Here is a 27304-nt window from a genome sequence, read left to right as displayed (position 1 = left end):
GGCTAGCGTACAGTCATAAGGCGGCAGTTGCAGAAGCAACAGCAACTGCTCTTGATTGTTACCTTCTTCCTGCGGTTTCTTACGGACGGCAAAGTGGCCTAATAGCTAGGCAACGACAGTAGACTCGGCAGTAGGCCGTTTACCGTTCACCGATATCACCAATGAGGTCTCGTTGTAAACTATAACTGGAAATATAATAGTGACATTGGAGTTTTTTGGAGAAAGGACCATGTCACGGGCTCTGGACACAGGCAATAATGCTGGCTAGCGGCAGTGCCTTCAAGCATCAGCTGTAGCGGCAGCACCATAAACAGCCCGAACAGCTGCGTGATTCGAAGCAGGACCGTACGAGACTTCTCCGAAAGATGCCCAGAAGCGGGAAGCATCAGAAAGCAGGCACCAGGTAGTTACGGGTAGTTACAGTTCACAAGTCGCAGGCCACTAGATCCTACGTACTACCTTTTTTCTTGCAGATGGTACTCATTGCATTGCGATTGGTTTCTTCACAGTTTGGTGGTGGGGGGTGACTAACAATCAAAGCTTAGTGAGTGACAACTCAAAAGGGAAGGGCAAACCCATTAGTCAGTCTCACGTAAGTTTAACATTAGTGCCTTAAAAGCGAGTTCGAGAGGTGGTAACGGTTGTGTTGACACTATAGAGGAGCCCCCCATGAACACGCGTGGATTCGTTCGAGAAAAAAGCTGTGTTAAGGCTTCCAGTGACTAGGAAACCGAAGCATTACGTTGATTAATTGCATTTGTCAACAAGTACTGTTAATAAATCAGTATGACAGTTTAGGGAGGAAACTGAGGGCGGATATGATCCTGTATATTGGAAACTAGTTAAAACGATTTGACATTTTCAGCACTACCACTCAACTTACGACTGCAGGACACGTACTGCACCTAGCATATGAAAAAGGAAATGAACTAGGTGTCATTGATTCCACATTGTTTTGAGAAGTAATGTTTTATGCATACCATATAACTCAGACGTATATGTAAGTAACAGGTATGCTGCGTTACACACGCGAAAAAAGCAAGCTTTCCACTGCAAATTGTCCAAATTGAGATGACTCAATTCGATCATTCGATACCGAAGGTTATTTATGGAGCTCATAAATACAAATCTACAAAACAGAAACCTCAGTATCCGATAGAGAAATTGCAGTTTGACTTGCTACTTAAATTTTTTGTAGTCTCTAGTATTGATGGCATCTAAGATGGCATCTTGCATGTGAAACTTTTGAAGCGATGCATAGGTTGGAAATTTTCAGCTTCCCACCTCCGAACATAGATTCATCAACCATTTTGACCAGTCTTCGAACCAAGTCTGCTCCGGCTGACTCGTCACGTATGTAAGCATGCGCACTAGAGTTAGTAAGTGGCTCCTTCCTCAACAAAGCGTTATGCAAGTTGATGCCATGTAAAGACTTAAAATACAATGAACTTTACCAAGAAATAACAAATTACTGTAATAAATCTGTTATGCTTAAAAAAATGCCGTAATTACAGTGTGTGATTGGTACAATTATCCAATTTGCAAAATGCCGATATTTAAAATAGCATTTAAGCAAGCTGACCACCGCTAGCGTTTTACTGGGTCCGAAAAGTTTATGCGGTACGTTAAAGTTCCCAGCACTTCAGAGGAGTAGCTCAATGTTTTAGATATCTCCACGCTATCTGTCTGTTGTTCGTTTTCCCTCTCGGTAATGACACCAACTGAACCTTAACGATACCACGTGCCAATGTGATCACCTCAGTTACACAGTGAGTGAGGGAAAAAACGGAAGAGATATGGCGGGCACTTGCTGACCTATTCAATACCTGAATTTGGCGTCTCGTAGCTATATTGTCCACTGTGGTTACTCTGTGCTCCGTTATATTTGTGTTTGTGTGCTAGATGACTGTGATGTAGATGATGTGTGCTAGAATGGGAATGCTAAGAGAAAAAAGTCGACGAAGTGACTGCAGTCTGTGACCATCTATTGCATGAAACAGTATAGTTTACCACTGTCAAACGGCTAGCTGACTTAAATAAATTAATATTTAAGTAAAATAATTATCCTTACATTTGGGAGGACAACTAATTCTTAGAGCATTGTTACGGTGGCATGCTACGGTTGCCATACCCATTTTAAACCCTGTTACGTTAAAATATTAAGCATCTTAAAGCGTAAAAGCAGGTATAATTTATACATAACTATCATAAATCTTCGTGTGTCGGTAGATGTGTGGTGTTTCTTATCGAATAATATTTACCAATTAGTGGAATAATAAACAAAAAATATATATATGTTTCATTTAGTGCTTTTTTAGCGAACTGTGAGTCAGGAGAAACAGCAAAATAGGGTTTGCTTTTTAGGGCAAGCGTTTGACTCAGTTTCCAGCTAATGGTAAATACCGTTATAGTAAATCTAACATCGAGACACTTTTTCTTCGGAAAATATTGCATACTTTTTTTTTTTTCTCAAAGCCATATGGTGCAGACGTTGGGGACATTGTGAAGTCGAGGAAAAATAGTCAAACAGATATACGTCAATAGATTCTTTTACAAAACAGCCCCGACTGCTGTACAGCTGCTACAAAGTGCGTATGTTTCGTACTGCAATGTGTGTGAAAATGCCCAAAGATGTTACGAAAATATAATAAAACTTGAGCATCGATCACCGAATACTGTAGGATAAAATTTGCAACTAAAAGTCATGTTGAAGTATATCAAAGAATATATACTTGTCGCATCTTCGTCGATTTTTTGCGTTGGCTCTATCTAACTGTTAGCAGTTTTGTTACCTGTCGCATTTCAGAAAAGATGAACAATTTACTTTCGAAGTTGGGCATTAACTCGTCATCTGGGTCATCATCGAACGGCAACAAAAAAAACACCGGAAGCAGCGGAGATAATGTCATCTCAATTTCAACACCGTATAAGGTGCATACAACTAAAACAACAATACGTATTTATCAAAGTTACGACAATTTAACACAGACGTCAATATATTGAATGATTTCTTAATTTTCATTCGACTTGTACCCATATTGTTCATTCAAAATATATAGTAGACTAAGGGTGACAATAATATTCATTCGCTAATTATTTGTCAGCATTTCGATGATGCAGGACCTATCCCCATAGAGGTAACTTGTAGTTCTAGAAATGTGTAGAAGTTACAAACTATTTTTCTTTGTCATTAGTATAGAGCGACATCGGTCGTTTAAAATTACTCAGAACTGTCTCGAACGCGCTATTTTTAGATTGATACGAGGTAATTTCTGATTTGATAAATAGGCGCTCACATTCTAAATTTCGCGGTATGTCCTTGTCGCTGGTGGTGCTTTCTTCAAACGGCATAGGCTTCCTCAGCTTGTTATACTTCCGCTTCGTGCGGAAACCAGACCTCTGTTGAAGTCGCCTAACCAGTATAAACATCAGCCCAATACGAACTTTTAAGTTCGCTGACGTTCAACGGTCAACGTAATGTATATCTATCTAAACGATGGCGAATCTTTGTTAACACATAAGACGAAATACAGTAGGGCAAAGCAGACGATTTTTGCTTAAATAGCAGAAGGGTGTAACCTGGCGTTGTATAATACTTCCACAATACTCAAAAAGAGTAACAATAATCAAAGCTATCACAAGTCAAAGAATAATAAATAAATATTTAAAGAAACACGCGATAGATATGTGTATCTTTAGCCCTATTTGCTCGGAGAGCACATCTCAATCCATTTTTCTTCCGATTGTTCAAGAAGTCTTCTTTGTTCGATTGGTTCGTTTTATACTTATCTTTGCCAAAGTGTCAGTAGGCAGCAGGTAATTATTGCTTTAACGGATGCCTAAAATGGTGATCATTGTTTATCACGCGAAATTTCTGGTCATTTTAGAAACTCTTTGTGCTTGATTCGAGAAAATGACAGTGAACGCCGACACGTCTGTAAATGCTAAGCGCTAATGCGCCGACGAGCTTGTTGAGCTACAGGAACAAAAATTGCCAAGAGAGACCTAATTTTTTCGTTTTTTGAATTCATTCAACAACGGAGACGTACTAAAGATATTTTGTAATTTAAGGACAATCGATGACTGATTCAGTTAAAGCTGATTTCGATTGTCGCTTTTCACAACCTCTTTAGAAAATCTGAGTAGCTAGTTTTATCACTAATTTCCAGTTTGATTATTGACATTTTTTCAGATCCCTTTAATTTTTCTCGGATTTCGAAATTACGATATATATATGGTCAAACATGTATAATGGTGTATTCTTTCTACATAGTGACACAACTATTTCACATGGCGACGCTTTTTGGTTGTCATCCATGGAGCTTTATCGTCAGCAGACGTAATGAAGTGAGCATGGATGAGGTAGCAGGGACCCGTTCACAGAACGCTTTTGTTCTCTTTTTTCTGATCAAGTTGAATCCTACCTTCTTTGCCTTTCTGCGGCAACGGTGAATAGTGTATGACGACATCAACTGAAGCCGTCGATAGCTGATGTGCATCTCTCGCATTCATAGAGCTCATCGATTATCTTTCATATTACCAATTGGATTTTTTACAACGGTCGTCTATTAGTATTAATCTATTAGTAACTTATCATACTATTGTATAAAACCCTCTTTTTCTGAGGTTTCGTATTTTTTTTTAGTAAAATATGTGCGTAATACAAAACAGGGCCAAACCTCCTAATAAGACTTTTAAAATACCTTTCTTGTATAACCTAACTTGAACCATCTTTCGAATATCTAACAATTAGATTTGATGCTTGTTGGCACTTTTTATTCAGGTGTCACATGACATTCACGTAAAGTACAACCCTGCCTCGGGAGCTGTCGAGGGACTCCCTCCCGAGTGGGTACGTCTTCTGCGTGAAGCCAACATTTCGAAGAACGAGCAACAACTTAACCCGCAGGCACTTGCTCAGGCTCTCGACTTTTACGAACATAATATTAAGGATACGGCCGCGGGGACGAAAGCGAAGTTCCTCAAGAAGCAAAGTCTTGAAGACACAGATGATGATGGACCACCCCCACCACCTCCCCCAAAGCACGCTAACAGTGAACAGAGTAACGTAAGTTCCTAAATTAAAACTAATTATTGTCCGATTCCTGTGGCGAATATTTTTTTAATAGGTCTCCCGGAGAAGAATGCTCGCGACAGAAAATACTAATGGTTTTGGTTACTTCATGCTGCTGATCGGTCATACTGAGATTATTACTACCGGTCAAATAACGTCGATAGTTATGTCGTAACACACAAACGAATCTTATTTCCATGACATGGTTACAAGGGTCCTAAAAATGTTAACATAGTTTAAGTAACTAGAAGTTACTACATATATGAAGCAATAATATATAATTCATAATTAATTTGTGAGACAATCTACAAACAATGTATAATTCTTCTTTCTGCCGAAGACTTCTTATCGGTCTGATATAATACATTGCTCATAATGGCGAACTGTTGATTTATAAACTTCATTTGGTGTACTTGGTTAAATTGCTTCTTCACTGATAGCATGTATCGTTGTTGGAATATAAACTTTTCCTTAACTTTTCCTTTTTTTTTAAAACGCTTTAGAATGGAATAGGCCTCGTTTGTCGATGTCAAGTTTCTTTTTTTTTCTAATGGTTAGTGGAGCTTATCATTGTTCTTGTTCATTCATGTTCTTCCAGAACGTTGACTATGCATATCCGGAACAGTTTCATCTGTTCCAAATATACTTTTTATTCGATCGATTATAAGTCGTGCAGACGGATCCGCCTGAAACTCTCCGTGACATTGTTTTACACTGCCTCATTTTCATACTTCCAATAGAGTTCTCCAATAAAATTTAAGTTTTCTTTATTTAAACATTAATTTTGGTATTACTTTATCTATTCGTCATGTTTTACAATTAAGCACATGCTGAAAAAAGAACAATAATTAAATTATGAACCGATAAACACCCTGGACATATAGAGCTATAGGGACACAACGGTAGTACGTATTGATGCGGGCATTATTATTATTATAGTTATACATGAGCAGAAAGGCTTTTGAAAAAGTTTGCCGTGAGGCATCGGATATATTGCAGTCGCGTAATCACGAGACAAATATCATCTTCAGCTTAAGTAAACATGCGGGATACTATCAAATAAATTATACCATAAAAGTTGACTGTGTAGCTCTTATGTGCAGAAGCGCATATAAAAAGGATATTTAATTTAACTTGAGAGGCGTAGCGTCTTTTTGTAAACATCATCGTGTGATCTACTATACCAAATAACTTCTGCGGGTCAAGTGATGAGTATGTGAAGGTCTGTCTGGCAGACGAGCGTTTGCTGAGGTTAAATCTTTGATTATAAATATTTCTGCGCTATCTTTCTGTCCGAAAATGAAGGCGTTAATCATCGATATTTTTCTGGGTAACCATATTTGAGAGTCCGTATGATTTGATAAATATATGTATGTTTATGGTTAGAAAACATAATTGTAGACTACAGTAAATTGATATACTTGATTTTTACATGAGACTTATACATTTGTAAAGGTATTCTATCTTAAATGTCCACGACGTCTTATAAAGCAGCTCCTATTTCATTTGACTAGAGATTCTTTTGCGTCTTTTAGGTTTGGAAAAGTCTGTTCCGCTCGGTTTGCTGGGAACAAAACAGGACTCTCTTGTTACTAAATGTTTATACCTGAAATCCACTATTTGGCCTCTTACCATTTTCTTGACAGAGGAAGTTTTCGTTAACTAAATTTCTATTTCTATTTTTTTCATTTCGAATCGATGTTTTTTTTTGTCTGTCTAATGCATAGGTGCTTCAAGATGGCGAAGTCGTAACCTTCTGCAAAGTCTACATAGACGCATAAGTTCTTAACAGACGAAAGTATTGAGTAAAAGTTCTGACTTACGAACGATATTAAATCGCTTGGCACACTTCGCCAAGCTTTGCGTGCTTAACAGTTGAGCACAGGTGGCCACATTAAGAACGGCTCTCGTTCCCATGAAAAATTCAATCGAGTATAAAGAGAAGGATCGGTAACATGTAGTCTCTCGCTCATTCTGAACTTCTTCTGTATGTTAATCAAGAGTGGTAAAAAATAACACTGTTGCAGAACTGTATTGCCTAAGGCGACTTAAATTGTCCTACGGTTTTGCGCAGCATTCAACCGAATGCTAGAATTCCTTCGTTCCACGATGTATGTTCCACTGCGACATGTCAGCCGCTTTGTCATTTGTAGTCGTTGGCGAGACTGATCGGTTTACCAATCGTCGCGTTGAGCATTCCTTTCACTCAGTTCTCCCGGAAACATTTTCTTAAAAAAGCTTCATGTCGAGGTCGCCAGCGGCATATGACGTTGTGTTATGCTACGTGACTGTGTAATTGTGTGTAGCGTGCTTTGCCGTTCGCCATCATTGCCATTGGCACTCACATGTGCTGGGCAACAAATGAAGTCAGTGGATTCTTCTGACGGGTTTAAGTAAGTTTACACTGCTATCGTTCATCAGCCTTTAGCTTAAGACAGACACAAAACATTCAACTTTCGGACATAGAAGCCCATGCACCTGTCCTATACGTACGTGAACGTTCATGTGGAAAGAGCTTATGTGCATACTTGGAACATCTACATTGCCTGTTTGCGCTTTGCTTATAATCACGAATACGGCGATAGCAATACTATATGTATCCTGATGTATAAATCTGTAGGCGTACCTCGGAACTTTTGGCCGTTCGAAATGAAGTGTCAGAAAGTGATGTTTTTCTTAATGGGTTATGAAATGTACGTGGGTTCATCTTTCGAATGTTTACATGACAGATTTGAGTTACGTTTGAAACTAACATCCGTTTTTGTTTCCATTTAGTCATATTTTGCTCTCGTTTTGAACAGGCTAGAATGATTTTGAACTCCAAAGCTAAAAACAAAAGTCTTGGCAAAATTATCATTAGCCTCAAGCGTAACTCTTGCTTCAGCTGTAGCTTCTGGGCAGGCCTTTTTGGGAATATTCCCGTACCCTGGCAAGCAGGAACAATCGTTGGATAGTGAAGCATGTATATATATATATATATATATATATATATATGTATATATAGTAGACGTGCATATTGTTGTATATCGTATCATCTTGACACCAATTTATCGCTAGTTCAAGCGATTCTTGTTTTGGCGTTGATGCACGTGGGCCGTCATGGGTTCCTCCCCCATTAAAAGCGGGATAGTGGTGGCAAGGGTTGAGTTAAATCAACAGTTTTAACGGCCCTACTACTAGCACCAATCATGGCCCGACTGCGACGATGACGACGTGCAGTTCGTGCTAATACTACGTTTGGCGGGCGTCCGCTTCACCACCTCATAACCGCAGCTGAAACGGGACGACTACATTAGCAGAACGCTGGCTGGATCAATTATGACAGGGCACACATAAGTGGGCGACTCGGCATACTTCTACAGTATGAAAGTACCCCTGTTAGTGGATTCGTTAGTGTATTGTACAGACGTGCAGAACGCATATAGTTGTAACGGTTTTTGTAGTTGTGTAGTTGAAATCTCTTGACCACGGAAGGCAATCAATTCAGCGATTGGTACCCAACGAGGTCAGTTATGCGCTGCTCGAATGAGGCTGCAAATGGAAAAAGAAGCCTCTTTCTAATTTGTTCTACCAAAGCTTATTATACGGTTAATAGGGATAATACACGCGCTAAACAGAGAACTGGCGGCAGTTCTGGAACAGTTTTACGGTTGTGTGAAGACTGGCTTATAGAAAGAGTGTATGCAGATACGTGCTCGTATATGGTTAATGAAAAATGTAGATGTTAGAATATTTCATACAGTGACTCTGAACAAGGAAGCATTTGTACATCGCCTGTCGCGCATATTAGGAGAGCTTACTTGCTTTCCGATGCGGTTCTCACCTTAAGATGCCATAATGGTGTGGAAGGCTGCGGATTCATTGGTAAAGACTGAGTTCATCTGGACATTTCAACCTGGATTTGATGTACGCCGATGAGTATTTCATTGTTAACGTATCTGCTAGGCCACGGAAATACTTCCACTGCTTCATTCGGTTGTTAGATACGACCATATCGGTCAAAGTGTTTAGAAAATTTTATGGCTAGAGTGCATCGCAATATATTATAGTCGAATATATCACAGGAATACATATTTTTTTTTTCGATTCAAAGCTAATACAAAATAAGATGCGTTCAGTCCTTGCGTGGCTGTGTAGGTGTATGTGATCCAGGATATCAACGGTGCTATCAACGACTCTATTTAGGTTGCTGTGTATCTCGTTCTCTTTGCACCCGCCGGTACAACCTAATACAAGTAATCAGTCTTGTGGTATTAATAGAATATAAGGCGTACAGAACAGAATCACCTAGATTACCTTCTTGCGGCAATATGTTAAGCTGTACATGCTGACAAAGCATGGTAGTGCGAAATGGCCTTACTTTTGAGACCAGACTAGTATCTAGACTACTCTTAGGTAGCTCTTTGATGCCAAACTGCTTTGATACAATTGCAGATTTTGTGAACGACTTCATTGCAGAAAAATAGTGTCATCTATAATGATGTGGCCCCATTTCGAGATGTCAAATCGAAACAGATGTCTTTGATCCTGGCCTGGCTAACAAATCAATTCTGCCAACGATTCAAGGCCATTCACAAGTCGGGCCCCAACCGAAAACAAAACATTTAGACCTGATCTCGGACCATTTGGATTTCGTGGTATCTGGGAAATTCGGACTCTTCTACAGCTCTCGCTTTCGCTATGCTCCCGAGGATATTTTCGAAACGGATAATAAGCAATTCGTCATGGATATTTCGGTGTCGTTAAATGGAAATGGCATTTCTTTGAACTGTTAATTGTCTTATAATTAACCATTTAAACCTGTAAACCAAATGGGTGGATTTCCATTGACCGTCGTGGGCGCGACATTTTAGCACATGGTACCCAATCCTGTCGATTCTTAACAAGCAGATTTTACTAATGTATAGAGCTTCCAACTATTCTATTTTAAAATCTATCTACCTAGTATTAGCTTAACTGCGCCAACGTACAGTTGCCCAAACCCAATCAGCAGTGCGCTGGGTTAACCAATTAGCTGCTCGCAGTCTTTAACTGGAACCAACTTGATGAATTGAATAGCCGGGAGCGGCTATCGGAACAACGATGCATAATCGAGATGGTCATCACCATAACGGACATGACCTAGCTTCCATAGAGTTTGTCTACTCTCGCTATTGGCCGTCGTTATTTTTTTCTTGGTTAAATTCCAGTGTGAAAAAATAAGAAGAGTGTAAGGCGTATGAAGGCTGCACGCGGTCGAGGACTTCTCGAGGAATCGGAAATCTGAAGCCCGTCGTAACGGATTAACGGCCAGAAATTTTGCTTCCCACGTAAAAGTTGTTCGGTCGACGCCTGATTTGACCAGCGATTTGGAAGAACTGATTTGACTTTTCATTCCTGTATATGGTATATTGTGCATAGTTTAAGATTTGTTTTTTGAGGAAGATTTTTTTAGAAGATTCTTTTGAAGAAATGACAAGAGCATTTTATTCAGAACAGTCTCTCTTTTTTTTATTGATTTTTTTGTATTAGTTTTGTTGGCCTGTTAGCGAAACGAGTTACGGGTGTATTTTATTCATAGATCAATTAATTGTCCTTGTCTAATATTATGCATAGCATTACCTTAATGCCATACAGTGCTATATTTCGGACCTGTCCTGAGTGCTGCACTCAGTGGGTGTCAACAAATGAATCGTAGTACTACAGCTGCTTTCGCTGACGATCGTAACTAGCAGCCGGTGTTATTTTATCGCTAAATCTCTGCGTACATATGAATGACTGGATTCGTTCCAGTAATTTACGCACTATTTCTCTAGTGACGCATATACGTTATTATTATATGTAACTAATTATTCTTACTATTACTTGGATAAGTTCGGCAAAATTCAGAAAACATCACATCATAGGACTACCTGAACAGTAAGATATATTTCGAAATCGACTTTTTGTTGCAAAAACGGGAAGAATATAAATTAGCTGATATAGTTAGACAAATGAACGCAAAACTTAATATACGAATCTCAGCACATGCTGGAAATCCTTTTCCTCCTCGGATTCGGTATCTTTTTGTGTTTGAAGCCTGCTCTAAGATGAAATAGAGAGCTGGTGCTATTTGTCATCCGTTTAAAAGGTCGGATTGATTCTTCTTTCAGCGGAAATAAACCTCTGCTTCATAGGTCACGATAGCTATTGGTACGGATCGAGAGGCTAAGAAGCTTTTAAGCCTTTGTTACTAGTACTGTATAAGACCTATCCGGATCTAAAAAGAACAAATTTCAACAATAATAGCTGTTAATCAGATCTTAGAATTCGTTTTTTTCGTCACAGAGAGTTATATCTAACACTTTGTGGCAGCCGACAAATCAGAGAGTATCGTTCGCATTAGAATCGTCATACGTTAAGCTGTCTCAATAGATAATGATGTAGTTCAGATCTTCCCAACACTTATATGTGATTAAGTTGTGCCGTGAAGCAATTTGTGCACTAATTATTACATTGAAGATTGATTGTTAATGTCTAATAGGTTAACTGGACTAATCAAATGCCATCTCTTCCTTATCGGCTGTAGGGAACACCAAAACCCCTCAAACGAACGGTCGTCAAAGAATTACCCGTATACGACAATGTTAAGCCACTCACACCGCCTTCGCGGAGACCGCGTGATAAGGACTTCAAAAAGGACTCACCACCTGATCTCGATAAGGTATGTTAGTAATACATGCGTCCTTGTAGTCTTAATTTTTAAATGAATTGACATTTTATCGTAGGTTTATAGCATGCGTTGGATTAGAGCAATTATAGCATTGCATACTCTATTATCACAAGTAGCATAAAACGGACGTAGTTAACAAGTTTCTGACTTCAAATGAGGGGAATAAAAATAAAAAAATCGTTCGCACTACTCGTACGAATAGAAAGAGATGTATGTGAACGACACCTAGCCGGTTATCGGTATCCGTTATGTAAATCGAGCTTCATTGATACAGAGATCCGAGAGGTCAATAGGCTATCGCTTCTATAGCTGCTCAGTCTATTCCGCTTTAGACCATATAAATATGCCTCTATCGGACCATGCATACATATTATTTCTCATGGCAATCAAGAAGTTGGCGTGATATCCCGTTCATGGAATATACGAAATTTATCTGCTCACATCGAGTTTGACAAAGATTGAGGACGGGGCCATTATGCACTTATTTCGAGATATCATTAGCTAACTTAGAAAACTAATAGGCACTATTTTCGCGTACCTAGTTGAAAAGATATGGGCAAACGTATATATATATACGCAGACGAAATTTTGGAAATAGAATAAACCTCTGTGAGTTTCACCCAATAACTCATGGTCAGTGGATACTCCTAAATGCAGCGTCTTCGTTCTTTATCGAAGTAAAAATCTAATTTATAGCGGCTCCATGTATCTGATTTTTCTTTTCGATTCTCTGTTAACCATTTATCAGATGGAAAAAAAACTGCCGTTGTCGTAGAAAAAACTGTCAATAGATTCGATTGGCAATCGAGTAAAACGAAAAATAGCAACGAATGTGTCGTAATGATAGACAAAAGAAAGTGGAATTCTGACGAAGGGCACATAGCACCTAAAGATTGTCCATGTCAAACTCACAGCCGAAAATAAGCTCGGGAATTTGCTGCATTCAGGAACAGTTATCTTAAGATGGCACGGGCCATTTTTACGTCTATCACCAGACTGCATCCATACACCGACCGAATTCCCATGTTGCATTTGTGACAACCTTAAACGTCTCTCCGCATCAATGGCGATTGCTAACTGCGTACAGCACATGAATAATAGAGTTCTACATACCGATATCTATCGGCCTGTGTATTGAGGCTGAGGTTGAGCTTTTCGTGGCATGATAGCATAGGTGTAAACAAACAACAAATCCGAAAACATTTGAGAACGTCCAAATGTTCCCCCCATACGTTTCGAACTATTTATTTATGCATAAACAAAAACATATGAATCCATACAATTTTTCCGTCTGGCCTTACAGGGGCCAAATTCTAGTCCTCGATGCCAAAGAACTTCTGGATGATATCAACTTCCGATAGATGTTTCGGCCGCATGCCTGTCTGTGACTGTCTTTTGCTAGAAGTATCTCTGAAGCACCACTATACAGAAATTAGTAGGTACATAATGGCGCATAACAGGATTTGGAAGTTTTTTGAAATAACGGAGAGGTAGTTCTCTGTGGTCAGGCGCAAGAACTCTTTCGTGGTCCCGAGGCACCGCAGCTTTACTGTACAGCATATACAGGCAGTGTGACTAGGCGTAAACATCCTCTGATAGGGACTAGCCATAAATCCCAGTTACGGTCGTTGACAAGTAATTGGGTCGCCGTATCCTTCCCAAACTTCACTTCTCGATCGTGCATGGTCGTGGCGAAAGATATGTGCCTTGTGTCACGCTTGCCTTATCAGGAAAGTTTGGTAGGAGAGCTGCGATGTGTCTAAAATTTCCAGCAATGGGAACTCAGTTGAAAAAAAGAACTGAAGAAAATCAACACATAAGCCATCCGGGAGCAGATGTTTCGCTGCTTGAATAGCAAGATGTTATGTAGTCGAAAAGCATAGAAAGATCTGATACACTCGTGTGTAGAACGAACTTCTCTTCCTGCTAAAAATGAACAGCCGTTTTGGCGATTGAATGTAATCAATCCGAGTATAAATTCATTGTTTTGACTAAAGGGTACGTAACCAGCTTAAGGATTAAATAGCTATTTTTTCAGTGTTTGTCCCGTCCTAATTTAAAGACAGCTTTATATGCGATTGACATTATGCTACTTGGATCTGTAGCACAATAAGAACTGATGTGGTTTTTAAAGTCAAACTAGACCTCAGTGTCTCCTTTAATCACAAGGTCAGTATTGAATCATCATCGCGTTCTTTATAATTCCTTTTTTCAGGTGTCCTATTCCTTAACAGATGTTTATAGGTTCGCTGTTTGTCGCTAAAGTCAACTCATTGTTTCGATGTTTGCACGAGAGGAAAAATTCTTGAAGGTGTCGGATCATACATTTTCATCGTTCGCTTTATCGCAAGCTGTTTATTTAATTGGTACCACGTTAGTTTTACGATTTACCATTCGCGTTGGTCGTTGCCTGAACGTAAGAGGCGGGCGAGCTTTGCCCACTGTGACAACTGCCGAAAGCGATTTGTCGTCGGTGCCTTCAGGCGCAACCACAGAGAGACAGACGCACTTATTATACATTAATATACTTTTGTTCATGTGTGCGTTTTCTGCCACTCGCTGCGAGTTGGAGGTCTGAGAGGTCTAGATGGCTAAAGGGGACTGGCCATAATAAGCGTCATCGAATTTGGGCTTATGGACGCTGGAGCAGCAGCAGTCAAGATGCCCAGGACCTTTGCGGGCGACGCTATGGCAGAAAGTGGAAACTGTGTAAAGAGTCGATGCTTGCACCTCGTTTACCGGATTAAACTATGTTCATACTACAACTGTGAAAGCAACGAGAGGAGTGTTGCATACGTGGTTCAGAGGCCCAGGCATTTCTCTGCTGTGTTATTTTTATCATTACTACTGTTTGTTGCCTGTTATTATTGATAGTTAACAGATTAATGACTGACTTTGCGTTACATAAGCGAACGCTAATTGTTCGATTAGTAGCGATGTGACGGGTAGAAGCGATCAATGATAGTAATTCGTTCATTTTTACTATGGCGTATAAACGAACACCTTCGAGTCTATACGGGTATAGCTTTAGGGTAATCTTTTGCCATTCTTCTGTTGAAGGCAGCTGTAATTGACTAGAAAACATGAGCAAACCTGCATAATGTGAATATCTGTATCTATATATTCTTATTTACAAGAAGAATTACTTATCCCACATGGGTCAAAAAAAGAACCGGGATCTTCCGGCGGTCATAGTACTGGTTTTTATAAACTAAAAAGTAGCGTTCACAGTTAGCGGTTCAATGAACTTGATGAATTACGCCGGATTAAAGTTTATTTTAGTCACGTCTTGGCATGAAGCGTGTAACATTAACTGATAGCTTTTTAGAGGAGCGTACCGCTTGGGTGACCATAAGGTTTTCGTTTCCGTAGAAATTGACTGAATGAAACATTCGACTGGCTATTACCGTATCATGTGAGAACGAACGAATGCAGAGATTAATCTACATGGACCAGCCAGTTAGTTCCTAGCTGTTCAGGACATACCTGGGGCATTTTGTATCGATTTAGAACAAGTCTTATAAATGGTGGACTGTTGTTTTTCACTTGTTTTAACTGCTCGTGAGAAATATTAAATTGTGTCTTTCTCGAAAGCGACGCACACACACACACACACACACACTTTTGAGTTGAGTTGACTGCGTCAGGGAATCGCGTTAAATAATGTGCGATATCAATCTGCGTCTGTTTTAGCTTCTTCGAATAGCAATAAATAGATATGCCAATCTACCAAAAGCTCACGCTATGGACTGCAGGATAAGGTTGTTTTAAATGATTACCCGCACATTGTCGCGCATATTACCGTGCGTTTTTTCCCCTAGCTTGGCGAATGTTTCCTCGTGGCTTATTGTTCCTGCTACACGCATCCCTTCTGACATAAAGCAGACGTCAAGCAGTCAGCAACCAATGAATGGCTCAGCAAACCCTGTTTGTCTCCATAGAGTTTCACTTCTTTGTTGGTCGCGGTTCCGGGATGTTGACACGCTGCTGCCGCATCACTACAACCTCCTCATCGCCTCCGTTTGAGTGTCACGTAATCTTCATGGTAATAATAATAATGTCAGGAACACGCTGTTGGTGATGACGGCGATATGCTCATATATCCATCATGTTATTCGTTGGTACTGCCGCGTCATTTGCGGTGAACTTTCGTACCGTTCCTGTGCGATACAGTTGTATTTGTCAGCTCCGCGTCGCCGTGGGTCGAAAAGATTGAGAGGCTGGGGAAGAGGGAGAAAATGCACTAAAGCAAAATTAATACAACATCAGCGCTATGGGAACGGATGGAAGCTGCGCTGGGCGATGGCTGTGCTAACTCAAGCTAACCATGACCAGCCGGCAATCTTAAAACTGGTTTAGATCCTCTGGAATTTTTCTATGACACCGTTCGGACTATCAATATTCTTAACCTTCGCCGGGTGCCATGGCCTCGTAGATTGCGGATCGTTGGCCAGAGAGACAGACGAACGCTATTGCTGTTGTGTTTTGATCACAAAATTACTGCCACCATCGATCGCTGATATATATTGGCAGCAGAATGTAGCAGTCCGAGAGACTCTAAATGTCTACGCAAACATATATGCAGATACACGCATGGAAGTGTGTATATATATATATATATATGAGAACTTCTGCTGACCAGGTTATAGGTGAGTTTTAAGTCAGTGCACAAATGGTACAAACGGCTTCTCGATGGACGGCAGATATCTGGAGACAAACCTCGCTTTGAGCAACCTGCTGCAACGGGTATAGATGATAACATGAAAAAACCAAACAAGTCCGTGCTAAGAAATCGCCACATCATCCTCAGGAAGCTCGCGCAAGATTAGTACACTAGCCATATCGGACCATTCTTAGAGCTTATTTCGAGACTAAACGGCTTAAAGCGAACGTTCTGCACCAGAACTTTGATCTCAAACAAATATGGAGCCCTCAACAACTTTAACGCAATCACAAATAAGATGGACTTGCGTGGTCATAGCAAACAAGACCTAGTTTTGTGGATATGGCGTGGGGCTCAAAACCCAATCGTCTGAGTGTGTCTTAAATCGAAGAGAGCTGCAAGATCCGAATAAAAAGCTAAGTTCTTTTGTGCGGTCTTGTCTGACTACTAGAGCTAGCGCATTTGAAGTCATCCCGAGCAATTCCAAATCAATAAGGAGCGAAAAGCTTGCGCAATGTTGTTCGCTGAAGTCGGTATCAGTTCTGAAAGAACAAGTATCGGTTTTTATGTACAGGCCCACACAGCGCTATCTGTAAAATGCTTTAACAGAGACTAGATGTCTGCGTGCCCTAAACCTCGTATTCGCCAAACTTGGTTCATTGTACTAGTTTTTCTGTTTTCTTCGAGAGAGAAAAAGGCTTTGAGACAAAATAAACGAAAACAAGGACTGAAATATGTTTCCACGATTGAGCTAGAAAACTGTTTCAGCAAGATTTGAGAAACGGTGACACATGCCGATTGGATCTGACGGAAACTAGCTTGAAAACGCCAAGTGAACCGATGGAAACGAAACCCATTTTTCGATCATTTTTTGACCCAGTAGATGTGTGGCGAACTCTATCGAATAGTCCTAGCAGATACTATCAATGCTGTACCAGTCCGTCCATCTTCATCACCATGATTATTGCGACAAAATTAAGCCATAAAAATAAAATTAGGCGATGAGATGATTTACTGTTTCAAACATGCCCGTTCAATGATTGAGAAAAACAATTATGCAAGCATTACTAAATTGAAATTTTACTGGCCGTAGCATTTGTAACTATTGCTCAGATCTTGCTAACTATTATTTATTGATTTGTTCTTAATTGTCATTAATTACAAGTCTTGCTTCAGGATTTAATGCTGTAATGTGTCTAGCGTCAATGCAATCTGCCTAGTGTCTATACGACGTACAATAAAACGTATTTCGCGCAGTGAACAACGAGTTATGCCAATACCTGTGCGAAGGATAAGCTCATGTGACCTAGCTAGGCTAAAATGGCCTATAACAACAAATTTCGAGGATGAAATAATAAAGACTTCAAGAGAATCCATTGTCCCTCGAAACCGATGCTAGTCATAACGAACCATGGAGCCAGTCGTTTTTTTTTTTTTTTTTTTTTTTTAAATTTTTCATGAAGCTGTTAAGGTAATCTGGGTGGATAGGTGCTCCATAACGCACGGATCGACTGATAGTTTCGAAAAACAACAGTAAGTCATATATAACGATTCTATATAAAATGCACGATAAGATCCAGAATGAAGATTCATTTGAATGCACAGCAATCTAGATTAGTTAGTTCAGACGCAATCAAAAATCTTAAGACGAAATATTTTAGTTGTGATGGATCAAACCTAAGAATCGATATCGGAAACAGGTTGAATTTGTAGCCAGTCACAGTACAAAATGCCGTGCTCGATATGAACGAACTCGTTGAATAGCTCAAATATTATTTTTAAGGTAAATGAAAACCAGGTAAACGTGACGGTAACGGGCGGAGTCGAGCGAACAAAACCGACGCTTCGACCAAAGAAGCGTCAGGCCATGTCAGATGAAGAGGCGATTCAGAGACTTCGAGACGCCGTTGATCAGGGAGATCCAGAAACTCGATATACGCTTCTTTCCAAAGTCGGATCTGGGTATGTTGTTTTTGCTTCGTTTACCACTTCAGTTCACAGTAAATACATTATTAACAAAATCCGAAGCCCGAATGGATACATTTGACTCGGTACAACAGTACGATTTTCACGGCTTTTTATCGTAAGCTTCTGAGCATCGCGTCGTATTTTGCGTTCTTCTTCTCGTTAGGCTAGTTTAGCTGTCCGTTGTTATTATCTGATCACTTCTTCAAAGCGCAAAGGCTACAATCAGGCCGGTTTAAAGCAGTGTTTTGTGTATCTACCGAAGACGAACATTTTTCCTTATTTGAACAGCGCATAAGAGGAAAGGGTGTGCTGTATATAAAGTGACCCAGCCTTCGATATGGTATCTCCATAAAAAGAATTGGGCAACCCACGCAAGTTATATCAGGCTAGTTGTTTGTATGCTTTTAACAACGGCCCTTTCGTCCTGAAACGAATAGAATTAATTGGCTTCTGCATCATTGAGAGCAAATCAAAACTGAATCCGTACGCCCCACATACAACTATTAGTATTATGATAAATTTAAATCATATAGTTGAAATCGCTTTGCAAACACTGGTATTTTTATTGAAAACTATGTGCATTCGTTCCTTAGTAAGCAAACGTACCTCTAGAGAATAACTTGATTTCTACTATATTAGGCTGTGACAAACGAATCTGAAGTTTAAATTAAAATGATGATTTTTTTTATAGATACTCGCCTATATTTTTACATAACTGTGTCAGTACTCGGGCAGCCTTTGAGCAGCCATGTACCATATTCTCGTATTTGGTCTCTCTATCTATGGCTTCCCAAAATAAATCGATAGTAGGTTATGCTTGCCCACCGGTTGCATTTTATAGGGCATGGAAAGCTCCGCAATCACTCGAAGCTAAATCGGGAGAATAAGTTGCTTAAATATTAAACGTTAAATATTCCTTTGCTCAGTTTAGGAAGTAATTGAGCATGACGATGAGATTTGGCATTGTCATTAAGCAACCAGACGGCGTGCTTTCTATTGCTGTGCTAACAATTTCTTTTTCTCGAGGAACTCGAGATAGGGGGCTGCATTCATCGTTTCACTTTCGGCGAGTATCCTACATAGAAGATGCCCCCAATATCTGTTGCGAATACTACCGAATTTACTCAACATTGCCATCGAACTCGATTTCTCTATAGGACAACGCCGCCGCTCATACGCCTGGTCCCTCTCTGGCTGCCGATAAAGACTGAGCCAAATCTCGTCGATGGTGACAGTATGCTCCAGGCGAATTTTTTTGCGCCTGGAATACGTCGCATACATTTCCAATTGATCTGGAATCGATTAACGGAAGAGCCATTTATTATTCAGTTGCCGTGTTTTGGGCTATAACACGTTACGTGTGAGCTGCTAGTTTTGGCTGACAACTCCTTAGACTTTAAGCTCTGCTATCGTGAAAAGCCTGCTCGATTGCGGCAATACGTTCACGCCGCTAAAGTTCCGACATCTGGTCACCTCCTCGTTAACCTTCAACATTTCAGCCCATGTTCCTGAAACGTTTGTACCATTCGCACAGCGTGCCTTGCCTGATGTTTTTACCACTTTCGAAACGAAAACTTGACCATGAAGCGTTGACGTTCGAGATTAAAAGGTGTTCTCCCGTCTAAACTCATTTCTTCTGAAGTAGACGGTTGACGGTAGACGGTGAACCGGTTTTTATTTAAATCTAAAAGGCTGGAATATTTATCAGCTAAAATCCACCTGCAAGGGGCACACAATTTAAAAGTTATTCAATCTGAAAGTCCACTGGATTCACTTATAACAGCCTAATATTAGCGGTAACGGTCTCAATTGCTGCGATACTGTTCTATACATAATAGGTATTATTAGAATTGTTTGGGCAGTATAACGAATTACGGTGCGGCAAATCCTATTTCCTATGTAGGCAAAATAACCTATTTGCTGGCCACACGCGGGTTATAGTGTCAATTGATTCTGTTCACTATTGTTATCTTACTCTATACAGATCCTTAAAAACTCGTGTGTTTGACGCGGTATGCCGCCGTTTTGATTCCAAAATATTTTATCGCCAACACAACGTTTATATAGCTATCGTCGATAAAATATTGCTCGTTTACGTAGCAAGTCGTCTATGTTGACGATATGACTGATCTGACTATCATGGTATGATGAAGCTGGCCACAATATCCTTGCGTGTTGATCGCGCAAGAACGAAATTAGTAATGCTCATTGGTAATATCGAATTCACAATCGACGTAGGTTGTTGTGATGCTCGTAGGAATACATCTCGCTCGCACCATTTTGTCAAAACTAGCATTTGCTAACCAACGGCGGGTTGCGGAAGTCTTGTCCAAAAAATGATGTTACCATGCATTGTATACCTAACTGAGAAGCGACTAGGATCCAATAGATGGCATACTGTTAATACAGCAAGTTTTTTCCTACAATGCAAATTGTCGGAACTCGTTCTCCTACATTTCTTTGCTGGATGGTTTAGGAATATAGATTATCAATGGTTGTCTGTCTGTCGGCCATCGTTGGACCAGAACTGCTCCTCACAATATACGTTTCCGCGTATGTACTACAGTTTTTTAGCATATGGTACCCCAATACGATGTGTCGTTCTCTAATTAGTCTCACCTGCTAATCCAGTGACCACAGTAGGGCGGCCAGACGTTTGTAAACGGCTTCCCTACAAACCCCATATATACAGGCGTTTCGTTGTGCGGAACATATCGGCTTTGCTACTTCATTTTGTTTATTAGTGCTGTTAGGATCATCATAACTGTTACCATCGTATCGTTATTGGTGGTAAAAGCTAGATAAATACACTAGTGTGCACAGACGCTTTGCTTTGATAGCGAGCACTCTATGTATATATATATATATCTATATATATGTAAATGGTGCGGTTGTTGTCGTCAGCTGTTCCACAAGCATTATAGTTTGGTTCGCCTGAGAATGTCACAATCGGTCTATAGACATTTACGCCACTTTGACCCCTTTAGTGATAGAAACATTATTACTTTTTATTTGGACAAAACCCGTTAGAACACGAAAGGCACTACGTGATGACGTAGAGAAGTTTGCCGTCATGTGCCGACGCAGTTTGCCGTCATGCGTCAGGAAATAAATCTGCCACGACACATATCTAGAATTATAATTTGTTTTTTTGTGTGGATAAACCATGTTAAGTTTAATATGGCGATAAATTATTCGCAGAAGTACTGGGATTGCTTAGATCATAGGAGTTTTTTTACACCTTTTTTTTCATTAACGTACTTAAACCATAATATACAATAGTTTTTCTTATTATCTACTGCCGTTTCAAAGTAATTAAATTAGCATAGTTTTATAAGACACCTACCGTGAACGCTTATACTTTTTATCAGATTATAATAAATTCCAGAGTACTTCAGCAGATAAACACTGTTGATTTACGACAAGTCTAACTGCTGCCATCGGAGCTACGAATCTACCCATAAACGTTTAGATTTGTTAAGATGATCAAATGTCGGACATTGTTTGTCCGTGGCTGGCTCTCATGATACTCGCCCAAAGAATCGTAATGCCAGGATAAAATCCTGCACGATGCGGGGAACTGATTAAAGGAGACGAGATTATAAAGAGCTCCATAATTAGGCAAGGCCTAAAAGGCATACGTCTTTATAAGGTAAGCGGACTGGAGAAATGGGGTAAACGCACAGCTACTCCGTCTCATCGGATAAAGTTTAAAGAGGGTTTCATGTGTTCTCTCAGTAAACACCTAAAATTTCAATCTTTATTGTTTGCTTGCCGTGTTTTCTGGCCACTGTTCCTTATATTTCGTCCTTGTTTTACCATATAAGGTCGCACGTCTAAATTGAAAAATTTGTGTGCCTTATTTTTAAGACTGAATCTGAACAAAAACAGATGTCTTAACGAAATGCATATCTGCATATGCTAAAAGTGTCATTTCTGGCAATCATAATTGTTTAATATATAACAAGCCAAAATTCACAAAAATACAGGGTCCCAAAACAGCCAAAAAGTTCAAAAGGTATAAAAAGATACTAAAAGTCAGGAGTTTTCCTGAAAGGCCTTTTTTGAGAGCTGCGCGAAACCCTGCAATAATTTAGACTGTCGATATGAAAAAAAAAAGTAAATCATTAGCCTTGGTGAAGGTTTTTTCAGTGTGGAGGGATTGGGTAATAGCTGATTTTTTCTTAAATTTTGACAACACCACACTGTTGTTGCCCATGACGAGTTTGTTGCTTTGCTCTAAAAAAAATGCCTTTTTTCTAGTACCAGGAATAGCGGATGAAGCAATACGACAAATAATCTACCAAATTTTCTCCCATTTTCAATGCACGACCTTGCATATATATATATATATATATATATATAAGATTTCTTAGGAAAATCCACAGAAATGGTTCAATCCCTCGTTTTGGATTATTAATGCTGAGATTAATTATGTTAAAGGTCAAGCCTAGAGAATTAGTTGTTAGAAATAGGACTACAATTATAGATTTTTATTTATTTTTGATAAAATATTCTGCTATAGTGAAGCAGTGTGTTCCTGCACGTATTTAGAGCAGAGACTAAAATTACTGCTCAGCGTTACACAGTATTTCATTGTTTGAGAAACGGACATTTTTTAAAACATCTTAAATATGCATATAAATCAGCAACCATTTATTATCGACTTTGGTTACTTTTTGCCATCTAACCTTAGCTATACTAATCAACATACTTATCCAAGCGAAAAAAAGCTCCATGAAAACGTGAACAGTTTTATCGACTGCACCCAAACGTGCACCCTTTGCTTGTAGGCTCGATATCTCTAATATAACATTTATCGCGGAAGCACAATACAACTTTAGTAACTTTTTTTTTTTTTGTCTAAGTTAGAATTGTACGATAACGACGCACAGATCCCTGTCCTACTGATCTGTATGGAGTTTGTTTCGCTTCTATTGGCATGTCGTACTACGTGCTTCTGCGGAAGCCATTGTATAGGTATATTCTCTGCGCCTGTCAACGACGAATCCCGGACGCAACAATGTCACATTTGTACATTAGTAGCGTAAAAGCCCAACAAGTACGCCACATTAGACGCTACAACAGATAACAGCCGCAATAACGCAAACTCAAACAAGCACGCGCGACGCTGCCGTCACGTCTCACAGTCACTGAATATAACGAGTCCAAGTTTCGATCCTTTGTTGAGCTGCATTATTGATTTGTTAAGTACTTTACCGGCAACGGCGGTGACTGAAACGGTGTCGCATCAGTCAATTGTTCCGGACTTGCTATTCCTAGCCGTGATGTCATGATGCTCTATATATGCAATGATGGTGAGTCAGTGTACGCAAGGGGTGATGATAAAAGTGTACGAGTTTACGCAAAAACGATTATAGGTCCCAGACATCTGTCATATTCGTCGTTTTAGGTCATCATCAACGGCATTTTTGTAATCATCATCCATTATATTTGAATTGGGTAACGTAGTAAGCTAAGTCGATACAGCACGAACGATAGATTATTAATATAGCATTCCAGCCGTCTATTATTATCGAGATAAAAAAAATTCACTACTGGTCGACAAGAGTGCAGTACGTGCTTAGGAGGTAATGATGAGCCACGTCACACGTCGACGATAAATGCGTATCATTGAGCCATGAAGGTTCTGTTCTGTAATAGATACACACTTAACATACTACATGCATTCTCCAGATGACAATAGAAGCGAGTTCTCTTTGATAGCGTATTGTTGACAACAGTCATTTATAAATCAAGTGTACTGTTATTATTACCACCAAACGGTAAAAACAAGCTTTGCGCAAGAATCGGTTATTACAATTGCCGTTCGGTTCTTTTTTGTTCGTGAATGACAGCATATGGTTTTATATGCAATTACAAACGCATCAACGTCGAATTTATTATTTTTAGCGCTATTATACGTTTGAATGCCGTTACCGAAATGGTTTTTGTCGTTCGTGGATAAATTTTTGTTTACATACAAATATACATATTTCTACATGCTGCCGACAATTCCTTTGCCAGCCTTTGTTGTTCCATCTTTATTCGAAATGTGGAACTACCTACAAATAAACTAGGCCAAATCAAACATTTATAGATCAAGCAGATGGAGAGAAATGAAAAGTAACATTAGTCTCAGCAGGAGGGCCGTATGACGTTGCAAGATTGAAATTTTAAAAAAAAAATGTTATTGCGACACGGGAGATATACTGGGTTAGATGAGACATTATGCTGATGAGCATAAATGTACTATGGCGACACTTTCGGCAGAAATGGATTTCTAGTAATAAAATGGCGGCAACTTTTAGATCCGACAGGCAAACGTAAAAAACCGGTAACAGCAGAAATTTTCACTGTAAAAAACTAGACCTTTATCTGGCGATCCATTGAAATGCGTTAAACTTGCTTGTGGCAATGCGTTCGTCGTTCAAATCTGGATAGCTATTGTACATGGGGACTGGGACCAACCGTCTGCTCTCTCTAGTCATTCATGGGCCGAGCCAGCCTCTTCGAAGCGATAACAGAAAGTTCTGTTGGACTAAGCAGTCAAGTGATGTTCCGAATGCAGAAAGCTAAGGCTAGCAGACTATGTGCAGGACAAGCTGTAAAACAGCTGAGAAAACGGGGTCTGGATAAACCGTTTCTCTAAAACAGAAAATTTGAGAAGCGGCATAATGCTAACTAACGAATTGCTTCTACTGCATCTAAGCTCGTTTACGATCGTTACTCTGATGTAAGCCAAGAACAAGAACATGTTGGAAAATCTAAAACTAGCAATAATCAAGTTACGTCTCCCACAAATGAATGAATAGACTCCTTGGATTTTTCAAATACGTACGATTTGTATCCTTCACATGTTTCACTTTATAGAATCTTCCGAGAGACACCCAAATCAAAGTAGAATGATAACGTTTTCTGGCTTACAATTTTTTTGCTGAATTCTTCCATTAATCTTCGCAACTTGTAGGTACTAATTACCTAGCATTCTATCCATGTTTCCGTTATGGCCAAGTGAGTAACATGTCTGGCTGCTAGACACGTGGTAATCCGATGCTTAAATCCGGGCATATAGACACTTTGTTTCGTACTGAAAGTTAGCCGTCTGATAGAACGCCTAACGGCGGTGCTAGACGTGCTAACTTTACACATTTAGCATTTTAGCTATAGCTATCATAAAACTTTATATGGCCGCCATTGCAACTGTTCATTTCGCGATCAAGTGCCCTAGCAACGATCGACAAAAAACACCCTAGTTCGTACTACGTTGCAACAAAAATGACGGTAAACGCCATCGTACACCGAGTGGATGCTGGTCGAGTGATAACGCCTCTCTTGCTTGACGTGCTGCCAGAATTTCCATGCCGCTGTTCTTTCACGATCAGCTTTAAACTAATTCGACCCTGGAACAAAAAACGATCGGCAGTGAAAGAAACGGGGCATCGCCTAGGCAGGCTGTCAGCACAGAGTGAAATATGAGCATGGGCATGGTGATTGAGCTTTGTACTGACAGCAGCAGCAGCAGTTGCTGCCGCAGCTGCAGTCTCATTAACAGCGGTGCAACGCAATGACGCCGTCTTTCACAATAGTAGTTTTATCGTCTGTATGGAAGTTTTAGTTCGAGGCAAGCCGAAAAAAAAAAAAAGAGTCAAACGGAACGAACGGCGAACAGAGCGGATGCTAAAGATAGTTGAAAAACAGAAGTAAAATGAAAGTCTTATTATAAGTGGAATAACAAACAAGCAGCAAAACGCGTCTGTTACATTTCGGTCATTTTCGTGCAGGACAACCACATAATATCTAGAGTGGCCGCACCAGTGTTACTAGTGTGGATGGTATGTAACATTTTTGTAAGATGATCCTGCAGGTCTAGTATAGCTAGGCGATTAATAATGAAAATAGACAATTGTTTTTTTTTTTCTTTAGATATTTGCTCTCTTGCTAATACCATTTAAGAACTGATGCTAAAACCAACAAAGATAAAGCTTTTTTCTTTTATGCTAACATGCCTATTGCCGTAACCAATATTTTTTGTTGGAATCGGTGATATGTAGACGTAAAAGCTCTCTTGTTGCCTAAAGACAGCCTAGGTTCTAGCTTGGTAGCACCGAAATGGTAAAGTAAACCAAAACCAAAGTTTAACACAACGTCGCTTTCTCTATAAACCTGAATTCACTCATGTGGAAATCCTCCACAAGGTCAGATATCTACGTGAAAACAAAAATACGCGTGTAGCATTGTTTACGTAATTTCCCCTATCTTTAAGGACCGGTGGATCTGTGACCCTTTTTAAGCAATACAATTGTTCATTGTGTCCATCTCCGGTGCTCGGCATATATTTCCGTTGAGCCTTACACTGAATCGGTGACAGTGGATACCTTTAACTTAGTATTTCTCTTACCATTCGTCTTTATGCCACACAGTGAAATTTGTAGAATACTAAGCATCTTTTATTGACGTACCAAAGACCACATAATTTTATGCTGCCATTTGTTTATCAAGATCTTTGTAAAGGTACGATCTACTCGCTTTCAAAGCCATAGAAGGGAACATCTGTATATAGTGTGCACTTTTCATTCACAGTATTATTCCGTACGCCCTCTATAGACTAACCTTGAGAGAATTGTTCTGGAATTTCACTCCGACCAGTCACTTGAACTTTAGCGAACACAAATTGGTTGTTTTAGCTGTATGAACATTAGATGAGCAGATGCTATCAGCGGTGTCTTCCTGCTTTCTTCTTATTGAGTTCCTCCGCAACTGCAGCTACTTACTTAGTCCTCGCATTTGGAAAACCACGTACCATGCACGTCTGCCACCAACCGTTCAGATGGCCCCTAATCTTTTAGCAGATTTGCAAGATTTGAAGTTTGTTTTCCTGTCGCCGTTCGGAGGCAGGCGCACAGTG

General features: G+C 39.8%; 1 protein-coding gene and 1 long non-coding RNA gene across 4 annotated transcripts in view; one reads left to right on the top strand and one right to left on the bottom strand.

The window, feature by feature from the left end:
• The window catches only part of LOC111271130 (serine/threonine-protein kinase PAK 1), a 55935-nt gene that overhangs the window by 19690 nt on the left and 8941 nt on the right, over nucleotides 1-27304 (top strand). The window contains exons 1-5 of one of the 3 annotated variants that reach the window (XM_022851720.1): nucleotides 1849-1999; nucleotides 2807-2931; nucleotides 4784-5068; nucleotides 11622-11756; nucleotides 18212-18390. In XM_022851720.1, the coding sequence (XP_022707455.1) occupies nucleotides 2812-2931; nucleotides 4784-5068; nucleotides 11622-11756; nucleotides 18212-18390 (719 nt within the window). In that variant the 5' untranslated portion in view covers nucleotides 1849-1999; nucleotides 2807-2811. Of the gene's footprint in view, nucleotides 1-1848; nucleotides 2000-2069; nucleotides 2186-2806; nucleotides 2932-4783; nucleotides 5069-11621; nucleotides 11757-18211; nucleotides 18391-27304 lie in introns of those variants that run through there. The other 2 variants (XM_022851721.2, XM_022851719.2) reach the window with 2 other exon arrangements.
• Nucleotides 18936-25690, bottom strand: LOC111271138 (uncharacterized). The gene is made up of 2 exons (XR_002686693.2): nucleotides 25378-25690; nucleotides 18936-20115 (listed from the first exon to the last, which is right to left on the bottom strand). It is a non-coding gene; the product is annotated as an uncharacterized LOC111271138 (long non-coding RNA).

The sequence above is a fragment of the Varroa jacobsoni genome, unplaced genomic scaffold (genome assembly GCF_002532875.2).
Source record: "Varroa jacobsoni isolate VJ856 unplaced genomic scaffold, vjacob_1.0 contig00370, whole genome shotgun sequence".
Classification (NCBI taxonomy): Eukaryota; Metazoa; Arthropoda; class Arachnida; order Mesostigmata; family Varroidae; genus Varroa; species Varroa jacobsoni.
The sequence above is the reverse complement of the archived record's forward strand: the minus strand, read 5'-3'. Positions and strand labels throughout refer to the sequence as shown.